At 38.9% G+C, this 18,798-nt stretch overlaps 2 protein-coding genes across 4 annotated transcripts in view; one reads left to right on the top strand and one right to left on the bottom strand.

The window, feature by feature from the left end:
- LOC146456809 (uncharacterized) overlaps positions 1-762 on the bottom strand; it is a 13,580-nt gene extending 12,818 nt beyond the window's left edge. For 2 of the 3 annotated variants that reach the window (XR_014858722.1, XM_085092770.1), the window contains exon 1: positions 626-762. Coding sequence is in view for 2 of the 3 variants with exons in the window: in XM_085092770.1 (XP_084948896.1) it covers positions 626-721 (96 nt within the window). In the remaining variant the exon portion in view is untranslated. The remainder of the gene's footprint in view (positions 1-625) is intronic. The other variant, XM_085092771.1, reaches the window with a different exon arrangement.
- Positions 1-18,798, top strand: part of LOC146456808 (uncharacterized) — a 19,187-nt gene extending 389 nt beyond the window's left edge. The window contains exons 2-10 of the mRNA XM_085092798.1: positions 1,005-1,088; positions 3,637-4,816; positions 5,480-5,554; positions 6,765-6,854; positions 8,382-8,663; positions 12,815-13,513; positions 14,971-15,156; positions 16,561-16,653; positions 17,448-18,798. Coding sequence (XP_084948924.1) covers positions 3,655-4,816; positions 5,480-5,554; positions 6,765-6,854; positions 8,382-8,663; positions 12,815-13,513; positions 14,971-15,156; positions 16,561-16,653; positions 17,448-17,725 — 2,865 coding nt within the window. The 5' untranslated portion in view covers positions 1,005-1,088; positions 3,637-3,654 and the 3' untranslated portion in view covers positions 17,726-18,798. The remainder of the gene's footprint in view (positions 1-1,004; positions 1,089-3,636; positions 4,817-5,479; positions 5,555-6,764; positions 6,855-8,381; positions 8,664-12,814; positions 13,514-14,970; positions 15,157-16,560; positions 16,654-17,447) is intronic.

Here is an 18,798-nt window from a genome sequence, read left to right as displayed (position 1 = left end):
CTGGTGTGTAGAAGACAGCGGAAGCTTTTCAAATGCCTTCCCTTTTAAATCGCAAATACGATTTCAAGCGCGATTTATCAAGCCTCTTAAACGGATGGTTGCACTGGCTGCCATCTATGCAATTCCTAGACTTCCTGTTTACAATACTATTTTCACCGTAAGTATATTTGTCCTCGATCTTTTGTCACTGTTTGATGTATTTTAAATAGACATAGTTATATGCATACTTTTAATCTTTTATATTTTCTAGACATTGTACAGTTTTAGATTCTCAGTTACGTTTAGTTAGGTTTCCCCTATTGGCTGAGGGCTTACCTTCTGCAAGATATTTTATTGACACGTTTATAAAGTTTAACCATTTTCATTCATTCCTTCATGCCTGCTTTTAAGACTTAGTATACTGAATAAGCTCGAGACAGACGCCGGTAGTATCAGCCTTAATAGGCAGAATTCAATCTTTGGGCACTATACTTTCAAAACGAAACAAACTAGCATACAATAACGCCAATGTTCTGTCATGAGTTCGGTACGCTTTGATGTCTTAATGATCATGAATTATCAAAAATTTTATTAAGACTTGTGAACGGAAAAAAAAGCGATAAATTGCAACATATTCTTATTTTACCTGGGCACGACGGCGACGGCAAGGACAAGGCAACAACACAAAAGGCTTAATGAACAGAACAATCGCTCTAAACTTGCGTTTTAGGTTTTGGTACATTTCAATTTCTGAGAAAAAGGTTCTTAGAAAGCATGATGTATAATCTTGCAGCATGCCCTTCGTGACGTCATCAAACCAAAACAACTCGGCATCCATCTTGGCAATAAGAGCGTCAAGTCGAAAGGTTAAAACGAATTTCAATAATATTGAGCCCGTACAGTGCGTTCCTGTTTATGCAACGACCGGCTACGCTAAATTGCACCCATTTTCCGTCACGTCTTAGACTGGAAAATTCCCATTAGTACATTCGAAAGCTAAGTTTGAATTTATTTCCGCTTTTGAGGTTATTGGGGAGCAGACGACAGCTGCAGTTATCAACTGTAAACCTCGTGTAGAAGGCAAGAAATTAGAAAAGCGAAACTTCGAGGTAAGATTATGTTTTGTTTAATAATGCAGGTCATTTCTTCTCCTAGGATGACTAGTTTTAATTTCTGTCTTATAAATTGGCCTCATGCAACCTCAACCAAGTCAGGTTTCGCTTTTAAGGCATACAAACAGATTTTAAGGGGCTTCATCAGATTATTTCAAGCAATGTAGATAAGCTTACTGTTGTACACTCAAAATATTTTAGACCCGCTTAATTTCAGACGCCGCCACCACTCAAATTTCATACATTTTCGGTGCTGTGTTGTATTATTTGCTAAGCTCTGCTTCCCCTGGTAGTTTTGTTTCGAAAAGCTGTCGAAAACACTAACTTAGAAGCGGTACCACCGCGTAACAGCGGCAGATTTCTTGGTACGTTGTATACGTATGCAAAATACTATTCCGAACTCGGCGTGCTTCTATTCGCACAGCCTTCTCCGGCGCTCAAACAACAAAATTTTACTGCATGTATTTATCAGATTCAGATCGCTTATTAATATGATTTTCAAGTCTCACTTGAAGTATAAGAAATGTCTTTCCGGCTTGTGAAAATAAAGCGAGTTGTCTGCTTTGCGTGACTATAGAATTTTGCTTTGAAGCTAGATGTCACTAACCACGTCATAAACAATCAAGGAAGCTTAGAATAATGTTGCGTGTACTGAAAAAAACGATTTGAATAGTATTTGTTCGTCATTTTCATTTAAGAAGAACAAACAATGAGATATTGAATTTGTGACCAAAATATAGGAAAATCAGTCCGCTCAATCTGTTGGTGTTTTTCGAATACACATCAGTATGGTACGTTGTTCAAAGCTGTTGTCGCCAAAATCATGTTCAATGGTTCATGCGAGACAAGTAGAAAGAAAAGAGTGTACAGCTTAACGCCGCTTGAACGCATGTTCCTGACTGAGTTGATCGCATTGGTTGTAAAGTAATTCACTCGGTGATCATGAGTTTCTGGATAACAAAGGACGAAGAGGTTGATTTTATATTTTTCTACACAATATCAGACGTTCATTCGCGGCTGATTCAAGATGAACTTCAGTTGTTCTTGACCTCGGTTTTAATAATCTTTGAGAAACCACATGAATCCAAGTTCATTTCAACCCAAAGCTATCAGTGAGACTGTGTGAGAAGTCAAGGAATTTTTTTATTATTATTGTATTTCGATGTAGAGACACGAACGTTTTCTGAAAACAATTAATGCATAACCTTCAAACCAGTGTGTTTAATTGTTGCGTGTGTAATCATGCGGATGGTATGAAAAGAGTTATAAATATCAGTAGCCAAGTATAAGAGGGTCCAATAGGCGAATCTTTGTTTACACTTTTTGCCTCATTAACGTATGCAAAAAATATAGGGATTTTATCGCTAACACTGTAATGTACCTTCATCTCTGGTACTGAGGTTAAGTTTGCGAAACAAAAATTGTTATTGTTAGTCAGTATTACTACTACTACTACTACTACTACTACTACTACTACTACTACTACTACTACTACTACTACTACTACTACTACTACTACTACTACTACTATTACTACTACTACTACTACTACTACTACTACTACTACTACTACTACTACTACTACTACTACTATTACTACTACTACTACTACTACTACTACCACTACTACTACTACTACTACTACTACTACTACTACTACTATTACTACTACTACTACTACTACTACTACCGGTACTACTACTATCTGGCAATCAGTTCAATTGACAGCTTTTTTCTCCTCTGATGTGTATGATATTTCCAAGATGAAATTGTATCATTTTTAGCCAAATATTCATATTACTGGGGACTGACATGTCAAAGTTTTCCTTAAAATAGAGTGATTTATTTTATTTACTTCGAATCGATGACAACACAAAATTATCAACGGGCATGACAGGACTTTTGTGGAATTTCAAACTTCATGACATTCAGTTATGATATCTGGAAACTAATGCTACCAAACACCAGTAGCAAGTTAGTTTACCAGCTAAAGCTACGGTGTCGAAAAAATTTGGTTAAACATGAATATACGCCTGCGTACAAACACGACCCTCCCCTCAATGTTGAGCCATACAGGTTTTTGTGGTGTGAGTCTTTTTTTTGGGGGGGGGGGGGGGAGTAGAGTTCTGACATATGGCTTTATGCTGGTAAGGGTTACCATCTCTGTTGGTGCAAAACAGTGTATATTAATTCAGCAGGGAATCTGAATAAGGAAGATATTGTTCAAGTTCCATGACTTCAACAGTTTTGCATTGGCAGACAACGCCAATCTAAAACGAGTTGAGCGCTTGGGACTGACCTTACATTGTCAAAACGTTTTCGAACTAGAAGCATACCATAAGACGTTGAATTTTAAGTGGGTTTTTGAAGAGAGATTTCCTAGTAAATAGGCTGTTTTTACTGTAAAGGTAGAATACGTAATTTTAAAGTTTAGATTTTTCGAGTCACGGTAGGTTGTAATGGCACGACCAAATCAGAGGCTGCTGTTAGTTTTTAGCATGGATAATTCTGTGTATTTATTTATTTGTTCATTTATTTACCAAAGGAACACCTGGCAAGAACCATGGCATCACCAACAGAAATAAGATTGTTACTACTTGCCTCAGAGTGGGGATCGAAGCGTGGTGGGCTGTCGACTTTCAATAGAGAGTTGGCCATACAATTAGCAAAACACTCTGATGTGCAAGTCTCCGTCTTTGTCCCACGATGCGACCAAGAAGAAAAGGATGCAGCCCTGAAGAAGAAGGTTACTCTAATTCAGGCAAAAATAAGGCCTGGATTTCACGATGAGACCAAATTGCTTTGCTTTCCTCCTAAAGAGCTGCCGATTGACTGTGTAATCGGACACGGGGTAGTACTTGGTCACCAAGCGCAAGTCATTCAGGAAAACCGCGATTGTAAGTGGGTCCAGTTTGTTCACACCGATCCAGAGGAGCTGGGAATGTTCAAAGATTACCCCGATGCCATTTCAAGGGCGGAAAAGAAGCATCGAGATGAAGTGGACCTTTGCGTCATGGCTGATTGTGTTGTAGCAGTTGGGCCTAAGCTAGAAGATGCTTACAGCCACTACCTTCGCCACAGTAAGAAAGACCAAAACCTGTTTGTCTTTACACCAGGAATTTTCAGCGAGTTTGACAACGCAGTGCAGAGCAAACAAGAGAGAGGGAAGTGTCGAGTCTTGGCATTTGGCCGTGGTGATGCCGAAGATTTCTCTCTAAAGGGATTCGACATCGCAGCTGAAGCTGTTAGTAAGCTGAAAGATGCTCATCTCATCTTTGTTGGCGCTCCAGACAAGAAACAAGAAGAAGTAGCATCTCGTTTGAAAGACTGCAATGTTCCTCCAGACCGCCTGAGAGTGAGGACTTATATAGAAACTAGAGAACGTTTAAAAAATCAGTTTTCTGAGGTGGATCTTGCCATTATGCCATCAAGAACCGAGGGGTTTGGCCTCGTTGCTCTGGAAGCCATGTCAGCAGGTCTGCCTATTCTTGTGAGTAACAACTCGGGATTTGGAGAAGTCCTGAAGAAGGTTCGCCATGGTTCACAATGTGTGATTGACTCCGATGATGCTGAGGAGTGGAAGAAAAACATCGAGAAAGTATGGAACAAAGACAGAGAACTTCGACTGGAAGAAGCCGAAGATTTATGCAACAGCTATGGCAAGAAATATAGTTGGGAGAAGCAATGCAGTGTCCTTGTCGAGAAGATAAAGAGCATGCTCAATGGTAGGACTTTTTCTAGTTTAACCGGATACGTATGAAAAACACCTCGCTACTCCGTGCAAGACGCTCAGTAGTTCTTCTAAGTTTCGTTTCTTCTGTCTTTCTTTGTGTTTCTTGATAAGGGTTTTGGGAGCTGGCCGTCACAAACATAGTCTTGTCTAATAGTGGAAAATGGTTTTTGCTTAATTTCCTCCAACCGATCCTTTTTTGCCATTCTAACGCGAGCCCTTTCCGCCAGGTGTTAATACAACTGCATTGCAGTTAAAGGAGGCTTATGGAGCATGATGGAATGCAAATATTGAGAGTTGATTCGCAATGACGCGCTTTTCAGGTTTAACAATTTGATTTCGTTAAAACGAATGAATACACATTACATGTATTGTCATTATTGGTGAACGAAATCAGGTACACAGAAAGAATCATGACATTTTTTTTACCCCCACGTTTGCTGAATATCAAATTCCCATCGTTTTACACTTGCTGCATCTGTAAATCTTAGCTTAAACACTTGTCAATTCCAAACTAAGGTGCTCAGAGGCGACAAAAAATAAGTTTTTCAGTAATAGGATCATTTGTGAAGAGGCATTTAAAAAATGCGCGCTTTCAATAAACATGTACAGTTGGAGATAAATATTAAAAATAATTTTTCGTTATTTTGTTTTTAAGCTCCACCAGCCTCACTGAAGAGGAAGTCATCCCATTCGGAGGAATCCGTCTCAATTTCGTCTGAGCAGGATGAAGGTGATAAGTTCAAAGTTAACAATTTATATTAATGAAGGGACGGTAGAGTAACAAGCTTTTCGTTGTTTGTTGTTCATAAATCTCCCTCGTGCGTTGTAAGCTTGAAAAGAGCGCTTTGTCACTCAGTTAGTCTGCTATTCTGAACTATCCAGAACTCCAAAAAGAAACGTTTCCAAGCGACTGTGAAAAAGCTATTTGGTATACAATCGACATCTGTATGTAGCATATAACTAAAGATAAATACAATATAACTACTTCAAATAATTTTTGTATAGGATGCCCTGTCAATAACAGTTACATGATAGGGAACGAGAAACGATATATCAGTGTCCATTCAGGGGAGACCAAGTTTCGCCGTTAGAGTAGAAGTTTTACTTCAGAATTCACCGTGTTCTTGACAAGATGGAAAAAAATTGTAGAGAGATGCGTTTTATTGGTCTGACCGTAAGAGAGTTTGATTCTGAAAAGAAACTGGTCAGGATTCGGTGTATCATTCAAATTCTTTTTATTCTCCCGACATATCGGTCAAAATTAGTTTATTGCAATATATAGACTGTTAGTTTAGTAAACTTAAACAATATTTATTATAGTCAAATTAGGCGATTTACTTATGTGCATCATCGATTTATATATAAAAAAGATCGGCTTGAGGTCTTTTATTCTTATACAACTTGATCGTGATCCTGATATATAATAAATATAGTGATCGTGTTTCTCACAGTGTGGTCATACTAGATTGCTTACTGTTAGTCTCCATCAAGAGATAAAGTCGATTAATCATGCTTCACCATTTATATCACGAAGGCTGGTTGAAATTGACACTTTTCGATACTTGCTGTTCTGGAAAGAAACTGTATCGTCAACGCTACCAGTTGCCCTGATCTCTCCTCGTGTTGCATTTCCTTCGTATGCTAGTGACTGCATCGTGAGACGAACGATTATTTTATTCATAGTTTTATTTAAACTGGATCATAGGATAGCGCCGAATTTCAGGGTTTTGATTGTCGTAGCAGGCGAATCAGTCGTGCCCGACAAATAGTAGCAATTAAAACTGCATAAGTTTCGATTGTTCAGTGAATAAGAACAAAAACTCCTTTCGTGCACTGATTCAGCTGCTGGATCTGTCATATAAAAACACCTCGTTGACCAACAATCTTTCAGTTTCTTGACAAAGGTAAATGTATATATTTTTCTCTTTTTACCCCTGAAGGTTATTCAGCGCCAAAGAAAGCCAAAGTTGCGCCAGATGACAGCGTCGACAATTCTGACAAAACGGAACACAAGACCACTCAGACCAAAGGTATGATATTGTCTAAACAGTTGGGTTTTCAACTTTTGGCACAAGGGGAGGAAATCATCGATTCAGACGGATGTGCCGCATATTCTTGTTCCAAGCTCCCAGAAAATATTACCGGGATAAAAACAGACTGAAAGGTAACACGAACAAAACCCGCTGAGAATGAGAAAAAAGGGAGGCGGGTTTAAAACGAGGTTACCTCTTTCCGGCATTGCACTTCTTTATAATAATTCGGGTGCAAACCACGATCTCGGAAAAAAGAAAAATATTTGTATGTTGCTCCTGTATGTTGAGAGTTGAGTGTTTTTTTCTCTCATCGCGAATAGTTTTTTGTTTTTAGTATAAGAGTATGTTAGTTATCGGATAAAAAAGTAACCTTGTTCCCATTTTTTTCCCGTACCTCCTGATTTACAAGGGAACACCCCTGGGAACGAGGTTGAACGTATCACGTGACAACCAAGACATTTGTTTTTATAGCCGCCATCTTGGATCCAATAGCTTGGATTTGTCGAAACTCGACCAAGTTGGTTCAAAATTTATGAAAACCAATAATAAGAATCGAAATGGCGTAAAAATGTTGAAAGTTGCGAGAATAAAAGTAAAAAAATCCAAATTTGGGAACGTTATGTCACTCGGCCAATCAATTACCCTATCAATTGCAAATTTCTAGCAAATAAATTTTAGGAAAAGTGGCAAAGTTAGCTGTGTTTGCTTTTATATTAAAAAAAGAAGTTATCAAGAAAGTCAGCGCCTCACCCCCCCCCCCCCCCTTCCCCCCCTCCCACCTCCTCTAAGCTGAATAGGGTTAAAACAGAGTATAAGCTAAATTTGACCTGAGTTTCTCTTTTAGTCCGCCCAGGAACACGTTTACACATGAACAAAAAAGAAATCCAATGTGCGAAGATTTCCACTAGTAAACGTTTAAAGGCAGCACCAAGCTAAAAAACATGCTCAATTATACTGAGATGCTTCAAAATTGCTGAATTCTCCCAACAAAAGAGCCATCTCCTTACCAGCTTCATGAAAGGCGATGTGTGTCCATAAGCTAGCTTGATTTCATTGAAGTGAAAGATAGACAGCTCAGCCTGAGACTGCTCGATACTGGTCACGATATCGATAACAAAGTCATCAATATCGTAGACTTTTCGCTGTATATTTTATTTTTCTCGCCTAAAATTAAAATAGCCTGCTCTGAGTAAGTGCTTGCTCCTTAGACGCTTACCATTTTAGAGCTGAACACTTCTCACACAGTTATAAATTTCTGATTTTGCGTAATTTTTCATTATTTTAAAAGTTTCATCGGAAGTATCTTTAATATAATTTCTGCTCAAAATTACACTTTGCCCCGCTATTCCTTTAACATTACTTTTACTTTTCTGTAATGTAATGACATGCCAGCCATTGCACTATAGCTGCGTACTCACACTCTTCACAATCCTCTTTCTATATACGGACACAGCAGTCCTTATGAACGTCAATTATGACTATTCTTGTATTAATTAAGTATCCATTTCCCTTTTGTTATTGCAGTCAAGGCTGGCAACCCTTCAGATAAAGAATTAGAGAAGCTGTCCAGGAAACTCGCTGATAAATGGAAGAAGTTGGGACTTCAATTAGGTTTCGATAGAGCAAAGCTAACGGCATATGATAAACAAGAAGACCAACTGGACGAAAAGGCGTATAACATGTTGATGGATTGGAAGCAAAGAGAAGGCTCTGGTGCTACCTATGAGGTCCTTTACCACGCTTTGTGTGACGAGGCAGTTGCTTGTAAACAGTTAGCTGAAGAAATTTGTTGCAAAACATCTAGCTAAACAAAGAATAGATAAGTAAAATTAAACTAGTTTGACCCGGCAGCAGCACGGCCAAACTTACATGTAAAATCAAAAAGTTTTTCTCGCCGCTGGATTTTAATTGAGCATCATTTTAATAACGTATAGACTTAGATAGGATCATATGCTACGTTAGGGTTAGGGTGATCTGTTCAAGTAATTCTGCGGAGTTTTTTGTAAACAATGCGATATCGGTTCAGTACCAGTTTGAAATTTCTTAGTTGGATTGTTGTTTTAAAGTTGTTATTAATCCCTTGCTACGACGGAAAAGCATTCAACTTTGATAGAGAGAGAATCCATCCCGATTGTCATCACTATAATTACCGGGGTTTTTTTGGAGTAGAGGGGAGCAGGGATGTTGGTGAATTGAGAGCTCTCGCCCCCACCCCCCCCCCCCCCCAACAATGTGGCCTGGATTCTATTTCCCAGTGATCGGTTGACTTTATTATCATCGGGTTAACTAGCTGCGCTCTGTCCACAAAAATCAACACTTTGAAATTTAAATATGAACAGGAAGCAGTGAACAAACTGAGCCACTGTGTGGATGTGATACTACAAAACCCTTTTTTATCTTTATTTTTATTTTTATTTTTTTATTATTTTTCACTATAAAACCTTGTTAAACTTCTTCTCGCTCATTGTTTGATATATTAATCGATTGAAGAGCGAACAATATTATGGCCAGGAATTTGTTATCCGGTATAGTGTGAACTTTAAAGCTAAGTGTGAGAAGGGCACTGGACTTAAAATTGCAAATCCTCAGTAGCATTTTAAAAAAGAACATACTGTAATTGTACACGAGTTGAGCAAGGTTTTCATAGACTCTTGTAGCCTTGCAGATCACATCCGAAGTCCATCTGCCGCTAGGAGGAAACTTTTTTGACCTTTTTCTATTGTGATTGTTCCCATGTCAGGAAATTTCCATTAAAAAGTGAAAGAAACAGATATATCATTCGACGTCTTGCTATTATTATAATTCAGTATGTACCCTATAAATATGCATCATGACTTATGCTTTTTTCCTTACGTTATTCACTTGCTTGACAATAAATACTTAATTACTTACTTGGTTTATAGAGTTGTCTATCATTCGAACAGTCTTCGACCTTTTATTTTGGCGAGCTAACCGCCTAACGTTTGCAAAATATTTTACAAGTAAATTTCCGTAGTAACAGTCGCTGAGCGCGCGAGAAATTTGCCAGTTATTAAATCAATTATTGCAATTGTTAGAAAGTTGTGTGTGTGCTTTGAGGAAAAGTTCTGATATACATACTAACCGGGACTCAGATCGAAAGGCTTTTGAAACCCCCTTGATTGTATTGACAAGGCAAAAAGTACCACAGCTGCTTGGTATAAATCGACGAGACGAGCACCATCTAGCTATAGAACTTTCAACTTCATTTTCTTCCATATTTTTAAACTTTTTTTACACTGATAGAACGGTCATGTAATATAAATTCAGTTACTCATTTTATTGTCTGTGGTCATTTCAAATTTACGGTTTTGAATGCCATTATATTCCGGCCAATGACGGGTGTCATTGGCCGGAACAAACCTAATAAATATAGAGTTGACAAGACAGGAATAAGTATTTACAGCCCTGGCCCCAGTTGTTCAAAGAGTGGATAACTTTATCCACCGGATAAGTCGCTATCCAGCGGAGCAAATGTACTCCAACTACCGGTAACGCCTTTTGGCAAGTTTTCCACACAATCCCATACTTAAATTTGACATATCAGTTTCTACTCTATCCATAAATTATAGGGCTATTGGGAAAATCTTGCACGCATTTCATCTGCTGGATAGCAACCTATCCAGTGAATAAAACTATCCGCTCTTTGAACAACTGAGGCCTGCCCGTCAGGTCACGCCTGTGTGACGTCAGTGATCAGTATATGACGTCAAGACGAAGGCGACGCTGGTTAATAACTTAGTATTTTGATATTTGTGTCACAAGATAAAAATATTTCAAAACGTTTCCAATTTAAATTTATCTTATTGCTTTGCTATTTTGCATGGTTGCATGGTGAATTATGCGACCCCGCAATTCTATGTGCGGTTGAGCTCAATTTTCGTTTGCTGAAGAAAAGTGGAAATTAATGACTAGCCGTGCAGTTTGTCGGTAAAAATCACTAATATAGCAGACATCTTTATCTTTGACACTACACCCGACATGTTTTTTAGCCTCCGCTTCGAGACAACATATACCAGTAGTTGAAAACTCCTTATAACTTCCTTCACAACCGGTCACGCGAGAATTGTGGAATGTCACGTCACGCATTGTTAGTGACGAAACATTGACATGAAGGTGACGTGCTATTCTCAGCCTCCCCGACTTCTTTCTCGTCTTTCTTTGCTTTTCGGTTTACATTTTATGCAACCCACTTACAAAAAGAGAAGTATAACTGTTATCAAGCCAATTCACTGTCTACAAAGCCTATTAAACGAGAGCGAAACACGGATCTCGCTCCGCATCAAGCTGCCTTTCACAAGCTTGTGACGACTGGATTTATTAAGGTATAGTGACTTTATATTTCCTTGTGGGAAAAAATCTCGTATTATGGGATCCTTTACCTACACCTGGTCAGTTCTGAGTAATACTACTTTTTGTTTGAGTCTAGTTTGATCTGGAGACGGACTTAAGGTTTATAAAAACTGTTGGGCGAACGGTTAACATGCGTCGCTACGGTATTAAAGCGAGGTCGATTTCAGTCCTTCTTCGCTTTATTGTCGATTTTAACACAACCGGCCAAGTCTTGATCTCGGCCTTTGACTCAAATTGATTTGAGCAATGCCCGTTTTTAAGTATTTGTAGTTCTTCATGGTATCACAGTTGACATAAGTCATATCAATTCCCTACCGTCTCAATGGTTCTTGAGATTTCTTACTAGATTTGCCTGTTCGGTGTATATAAATGACATGAAACGTTCTGTAATCAGGCTTGTATCAAATCCTCTATTGAAAACATAACGTGGGCTCTAGCCGCAAAGCATTTGATAGAGGTTCTGCCGTTCAAGTTTTTAGCGGCGTGAAGTTCAACGAGCACTCAAATTGTACAACTGACCGAGAGCAGTTCTTTCAGTAATCGTAACATAACACAACTTTATAGGAAGTACACGGACGCTTGCACACTAACAGTCAGTTCGTTTTATAAAGACAGTCAGGGAACATTTTCCGCAGGATAGAGTTTTTACATATTGCCCTGGTTTCTTCACCTCTATGGTTCTTCGGTTGTAGCGTGATCGGTCGATCTGAAATTAACATATATTTTAGACACATGCATCATCGGTTTTACTTCGCTTTCCTTCTGGAGACGTTTCTTGCTGTTCACAGATCTCTCGGAAATTTTACGTTTTAGCTGGTTGGTTGGCGAACGAATACTTCAAAAAGTAATTGGAAAGATCTTGCTAACATTCTTGCTAATATAGTATCAGTGTAGTATGCGCCAACCTCCAAAGAAAAGAACTGTTTATTTCAAAAGTCTAGTTTCGGTAAATCAATTTTTTCAGTCGGTGACGTCATCGATATTCGTGACGTACACGCTTTAGAAAGCGACGTACACGCGTGGACACGAAGCTAAGGTGGAGCATGAGCTAGCATGCAACCATCCAAGTTATTCTAAGACTGGAAAGAATTGACCAAATTAAAAATTAAAAGCGTTCTAACCAAGAATAGGAAAATCCAAGATCAGATAAAAGTTTGAATCAATTGGATCTTTTGCTACCAAAAGAAAGAATTATCTAAAACGGATTATTTACGAAGCATTAAACCTCGACTAGAGCGGTATTACGTTGGAAAATTGAAAATGGCTGTCTACAACGCTAAAAGATTTTGTCCATTCGATTCAGTCTTCAGCGACTACGTACATCATTTAAAGCAACTACTGTAGCTTGCGTAACGGCGCTAGAGGGGAAAAGGAATATGGGAATTAAACGCGCGCGAAGTATGTGGGCGAAGTGCGAAGAGAGGGAGAGAGAGAGAGAAGATGCTCCGTGTCCCCACGCTTTGCTTGCGCTCGATTCTCCTTTTCACTTCCTCTTTCTAGCGCTTGAATGTAAAGTTAAAGGATTTTTTGTTTCTGGATAGGCCAAATCGCTTCTAACCCCACATTTTGTTTTTAGTCAAACTGAGACTTGGGAACAGCTAATTGTGAAATGACAAGCACAAGGAACCCACCTGAGGTCAGTGTTCACTTGCTTAAGAACAAGGATCTTCCTCCAAAGTCGGTGCCTTGGAATACAGTCCAACTCCCGATCGACATTCTGTTACTGACGGCGAATGACTGTGCATTTTTGAGCTGCCTTTCTGTTCTAAATGCTCCTTACCGTAAGAGTTATTGCGAGAAGCTCTCGCACGTATTCTTTTGTGATATTGGTGGAGAAAAAAAGCTTAGAATTGCTTTAGTTAAATGTAGCAAGGGAGCTACTGCTCCTGGCGGCGCTGTAGTTGTTGTGAAAAATGCCGTGGAAGTCTTGAGGCCAAAGGCTGTTTTTAACGTGGGTTTCTGTGGCAGCATGAATAAAAAAAAGGCCAAACTAGGAGACGTTGTGGTTTCCGCGAAGTTAATTACATACGCACCCACTGAAGTCACGAGAGACGGCATCCAAGAGCGCGGAGTCAGTGTCCCATTGAAAAAACACCTTGCTAACCTTATACGAAGTGCTGGTGATGGCTGGGAGGCGCCGCTGAATAACCCAGAAGAATTAGACGTGAAGGTACACACTGACGGCGTGTTTCTGAGCGGCCCAGAGATGGTTGCAAATCCACAACGACATAATGAACTCTCCAAGCGATTCTCAGAAGCAATTGCTATCGAAATGGAGGGTGAAGGTAAGGGTTAGACATTAGTTTCATTGATTGGTTGTTTATTGTCGTTTATGTTGTTGAGTGATTTACTCCTCCGAAAAGTGTCTCATGAGAGAGAAAAGCCTTCACGATCAGAGCACCGACAACGCTATGCACATCCTCCAGTAATGCAATTTTATTTCAAGCAATCGGTAAAAAGAAGCAATTTTAGCGCTCCGTGATAGGTTTAGTAAACTTAGCAGGGGCGAATCCAGAAAATCTAAAAAGAGGGAAGAAATTGTGGCGAGAGCACAGGAGCCGCCTCAACCGCAATGAATAATCACACTCATGGAGATTCTGCTTTACAGCATTCTGGCAGCATTTGTGACCAAAAGTTAAGGCTTCGGAAGGCAGACTTTAAGAGGAGTTTTAAAACGACTGATTGCATAATACCATTCGAAAGACGGTTATAAAAACGTCTTAAATATACAAGAAAAAAGAGGCGCGAGCCCCCTCCCCCCCCCCCCTCCTAAATCCGTTCATGCTTGGTGCTCCTGGGGTTGAAACCGTGACATTTTCTGTACATGGAAAAAGTATTCACTGCATGTAATCCAATTTTTTTTTCCCTTATGGTGTGTTAGGTCATAGGAGGCTCCCCAGTTGAATTCTTCAGCTTCACCCTAGCAAAAGGATCAATGAGTTTCCCCTGTTGAAGGGCGAAATCCTGGCAAATTTTACCCGCGTACAACTCCATGAAAGGTCACCTGTCATTCAAAAGGGAGCATCCAATCCGACGTTTAAATTACAAATTGGTTTGAACAAGAGCAAAGTGAATTTTAGAACATTAAAAATCGGAATGTGATATACACGGTTTAATATATTTTTTTTGTACTTTTTTTGCTTTGAATTTCCAGCGCGCCTCCATTTTGGACTTTCTAATGCTGACGATATACACTATAATTGTCAGGCAGCAGAAATTCTCTCACTTTTAATTAAAAAGTTTTTAATTTAAAAATTATCTGTGTTTGCATACGAAAAACTGGTTTTAATAACAAAAACTATGCACGGAACCTCGCTTTCATGATGAGGTTCAAAGGCACTCGGAAATGGCTTATTGAGCGACCATTTGACGTCACGAAATCCAAAATGGCGGCGCGAGGAAAAATTAAAGGCGAAAATAGGCGATACTAACATCAAGTTTTGCCTCAAACTTAAATATGATTTCGATGGTTACCAACAGATTTTGAGACGGTATTTCTAATAATTTAATGTCAGTGGATGTTTCCTTAAAAAAACCAATGTGGAATGAAAAGTTTTTTTCCTTTTCTTAAAAGGATACAATTTATACTTGTATGGACCTCTGTCGCTTTCTATGTCAGGAATTGAAACTGTGACTAGGAAACTCAAAAGCATGCAAATACAAAGACATTTTGAAATAAATTAAATAGTATTCGTAAAAGACAAATGAAGCCTGAAAATACTACTTCGTACTTCGTGTTTAGGTCTATACACAGCAGCACATGATTTGGACATTGAATGGGTTGTCATTAAAGGCGTCTCGGACTTTGCAGACGAAAACAGATCAGACACGAATCCATGGAAACTTTTCGCAAGTGTAATGGCAGCCTCAGTGACCGCTAATATTCTCAGCGATTCCTACGTCTTCCGGGAGTGGACTCATTACGGAAGTAAGCTACCTTATAAGTCCTTTTGGTGATCGTTTATCGTTTTGCTCATGCATTCTTCCCGCTATGCAATCATTACCGCAGTCATTGTCTCCACTTATGTCCAGAAATGCACTTAACCCTGAATTTGGGTACTTTAAATAACACATACCTTTTTGTCGTTTTCATATGACTTCATGTTTGACAGAATTATGTGTGTTTTAGTAAGAATTAAGGTTAGGGGACACATTGTGATGTCTATCATACAGTTTATGAATCTCATTAGGGTGCGATTCCCGTCCTCTTCTTTTCTGAGGCCTTGTTAGCGGTTTTGGTGATAAAAGACATCTGCTAAGATACTTTTAGTGACAAGGCATTTCTGTTTCTAATTGGGAGTGCCTTTTTCTATTAAAAAAGTGATACCAGGGTTAAAATCCTTATATATCCGGTCGAAAGTTTCCAAGATGATTTTATCTCCAGTTTCATAGATTGATATTTATCCGCCAGATAACTTCAACTACCTTTGGCTTGGCCAGTGACACAGGGAAAAGGGTAAAGGCTGCATTGTGGGACGGCTAAATACTTCAACTAGGAATACTATTAACCGCGGTTGAATGTAGAAAATAAGAAAACTATTGTAAAGATAATGTCCGTTTTAATTTGAGAGCTTGAAGCTGATGAGTTTTTTGAGAGTCTCCGATTTTACTTAATCATTTTATTATTCACCAAATAGACTGAGACAACATTTTTATAATTAAGCAAACGCCATTATTATCCTTTCACCGCGAGCCTGAGCAACAGTAACAAATTTTGCAGCTAAAATATTTCAAAGTAAGCATCCCAACTTGTAGGAAGAGACTAGTTTGGCTACACCCATAGGATCATTACACCCCAAAACGTAATAACTCTTTACCGCTTTAAGTGGGAAGTGCCGTGTTTGACCTCTTTTGTTAAAAATGGTGAAACAAGACCTTCACTTAGCTATCAAAGAATTCTTGAACGACGAGAGGAAAGAAATCAACTCAATTCTTGAGAGGAACAGCTCGTGATGTGTTCTAGCGGTTTTTTGGAAACAAAAATGCTAACCTAATGTTAAAACGTGTTAGCGTAACATGTTTCAAGTTTCAATCCATTCCAACCTACTCTGTCTCTTGCTTAGAGGAACTAATCGCGAGCTTTATATCACTGGGGTGATAACAGTTTATAATCAGCTGGACAATTATTATTATTATTATCATCATCATCATCATCATCATCATCATCATCATCATTATTATTATTATCATTATTATTATTATTATTATTATTTTGTTTCTGTTGACAGACAAACATTTTAGGTTTGAAATGGGGTCAATTTGGCGTGAAACTTCCCCTTTAAAAAGGCTGCTAAATGATCACAAAATGATATATTATTTTGATCTTTTATAGGTGAATATATGACAGAACAAGGACATTGTATTTCTCAGCCAACAGCACGGCTGTCTATTGCTGGCACTTCAGTTGCTGGTCCTAATGTTAGAGGTAATCAATTCTCCGTGTTTTTTTTTTTTTTTTTTTTTTTTTTTTTTTTTTCTGCACTCATTGCACTTAGAGTTAGTGTCCAGGTGAACTGAGGAAGAACGGCCTTCTGATATATGTAAAGGAAGCATTCTTCATACTCAGGTGAATTTTACTGCCCGCAATTGGTTTATATAATATCTGTTTATTATCCTGGGCTGTCACTTAAGACATGGTGTTCATTCAACTTGGTTGACTTGATTCGCCGGGCTGGGCTGTTCTCCAGTTTAACCGTTCTCTAAATATTATTAAATAGTTAATACACTGTGTTGTCATCGACGGGCGAGGTGCAATGGCTCTAGTACTCTTTCATTTACTCTGCGGATACTTTCAGTCTTTCAGCTCAGGTTTTTTTAAATCAGCAAACCTATCGTTCTGTATGTGTGCCTGTTTTGTTGTTGTTGTTGTTGTTGTTGTTGTTGTTGTTTGTTTGTCGATAAAAGGATATCTACATTGTACATCTCGGGATACATTTGAGGCGGAATGCTCACTCGACAACAGGCAGGCGAAGCTCGTGCGAAATTTTGCGTGCTTGCGAAATCGAAACATCTTCGGACATTTTCGGCAACGCTCGGAAGTCTTCGGAAAATGGTCGGAAATATTTGGAAGTGGCTGGGACGTTTTCGGAAGTCCCGGTCATGACGAGACGAAAATCTCACGTCTTTGACTCAGAAAAAGTTGGCAGGTATAGAAATCCATACGGTAGTGAATTTTCCCACTATATTAAATTATGACCTATTTCTTTTTTGCCTTTTCAGTCAAGATAGGACAGCCTGAAGATGATGCGCTAGAGGAGCTATCCGATGCAATAGCGGATAAATGGGAGAAGCTGGCGCGTCGTCTTGGATTCAACAGAGCAAAAGTAATTTCATTTCATAAGGAAAACGAGAAACTCGCTGAGAAAGCTTACAATATGCTGATGGACTGGAAGCAAAAAGAAGGATCTGCTGGTACTTACCAAGTCTTATATAACGCATTGTGCCATCACCTTGTGGGTTGTAGAGATTTAGCGGAGGAATTTTGCTGTCATCAGTGACTCGGCAAAACATTTTAGTCTTCAAGTTGGCCCTTGAATGTTAATAATTCAAACAGCTCGCCACTTAAATTAAACATCTGTGCGTTATCAATAACAAAATCTTTTCTTCCTAATTTCCTGTCTCATGCAAGTTAATTCAATTGCATGTGTCGACTTAATTGTGAGTTGACTGACACTTTTGCTAGTTCTCGACCGCGTGCAAAAACAGTAAGGTTAGAGTACCAGGACAAATACTACGAAATGTCACCTAGTTAGTGTTAAAAAATATAAAAAGGAAACTTTGTTCTGAGTATTATTAGTATGAAAGACATTAGAGTTGAATAAATAGAGACGAATAAATACAGTTATTAGCCGCCGCAAGGAGATTCAAAAGCTGGCGTCCACTTTCAAGATCCGCTGCAAAAAATAAGAATAAGTTACGGTTTGACCCAATGTGGTGTGACGTCAAGGTGTACGTTGCGGCTGGTACGAAGTGATCTTACATAAGAAAGATATTGGTTGGATCTTAGGAAGCAGTAAGTCCGATCAGGTACTGAGGGTTCATGTACCATCACAAATAATAGCAATTAGATTTTTAGGGTTGTACTGAGTTGTATATTTTGTCTCAAACCTGATTGAATTTGACCGTGGGTAATTTTTGTTGTTGTTGTTGTTGTTGTTTATTTTATTTCACCACACACGTTACCAAAAAGCATAATAAGAGTACAAATATATATATATATTGACAGAGGAAGTGGCGAGGAAGCCTTGGGAGAAAACATAGGGCTTATAGAATAAGGCTTCCTCATTACAGAGTTGTTACATATAATGTTTGAAGACTGTGAGACGGTGTAGAAACGGTTCATAGGCATCCTTGGAGACCCAGGGGCAGGTCAGTCGCGGCGGGGCTAAGTTTTCACGGACAAAACTGCGATGACACTAGCAAAACTTCGACCCCTCCGTCTTTCTGCCTTTGGGTCTCAGGGGATGGATCATAAAGTAGTTTCAGCGAGTAGCTGTAGAAGTTCATGGAAAAGAGTAAGATGTAAAAATGATACCATGCAGTAGAAACTCAATAAAGAGAATTGGATTAA

The sequence above is a fragment of the Pavona decussata genome, unplaced genomic scaffold (genome assembly GCF_977016875.1).
Source record: "Pavona decussata unplaced genomic scaffold, jaPavDecu1.1 SCAFFOLD_254, whole genome shotgun sequence".
Classification (NCBI taxonomy): domain Eukaryota; kingdom Metazoa; phylum Cnidaria; class Anthozoa; order Scleractinia; family Agariciidae; genus Pavona; species Pavona decussata.
Note: the sequence above shows the minus strand (reverse complement) of the source record. Positions and strands in the feature narration are given on the sequence as shown.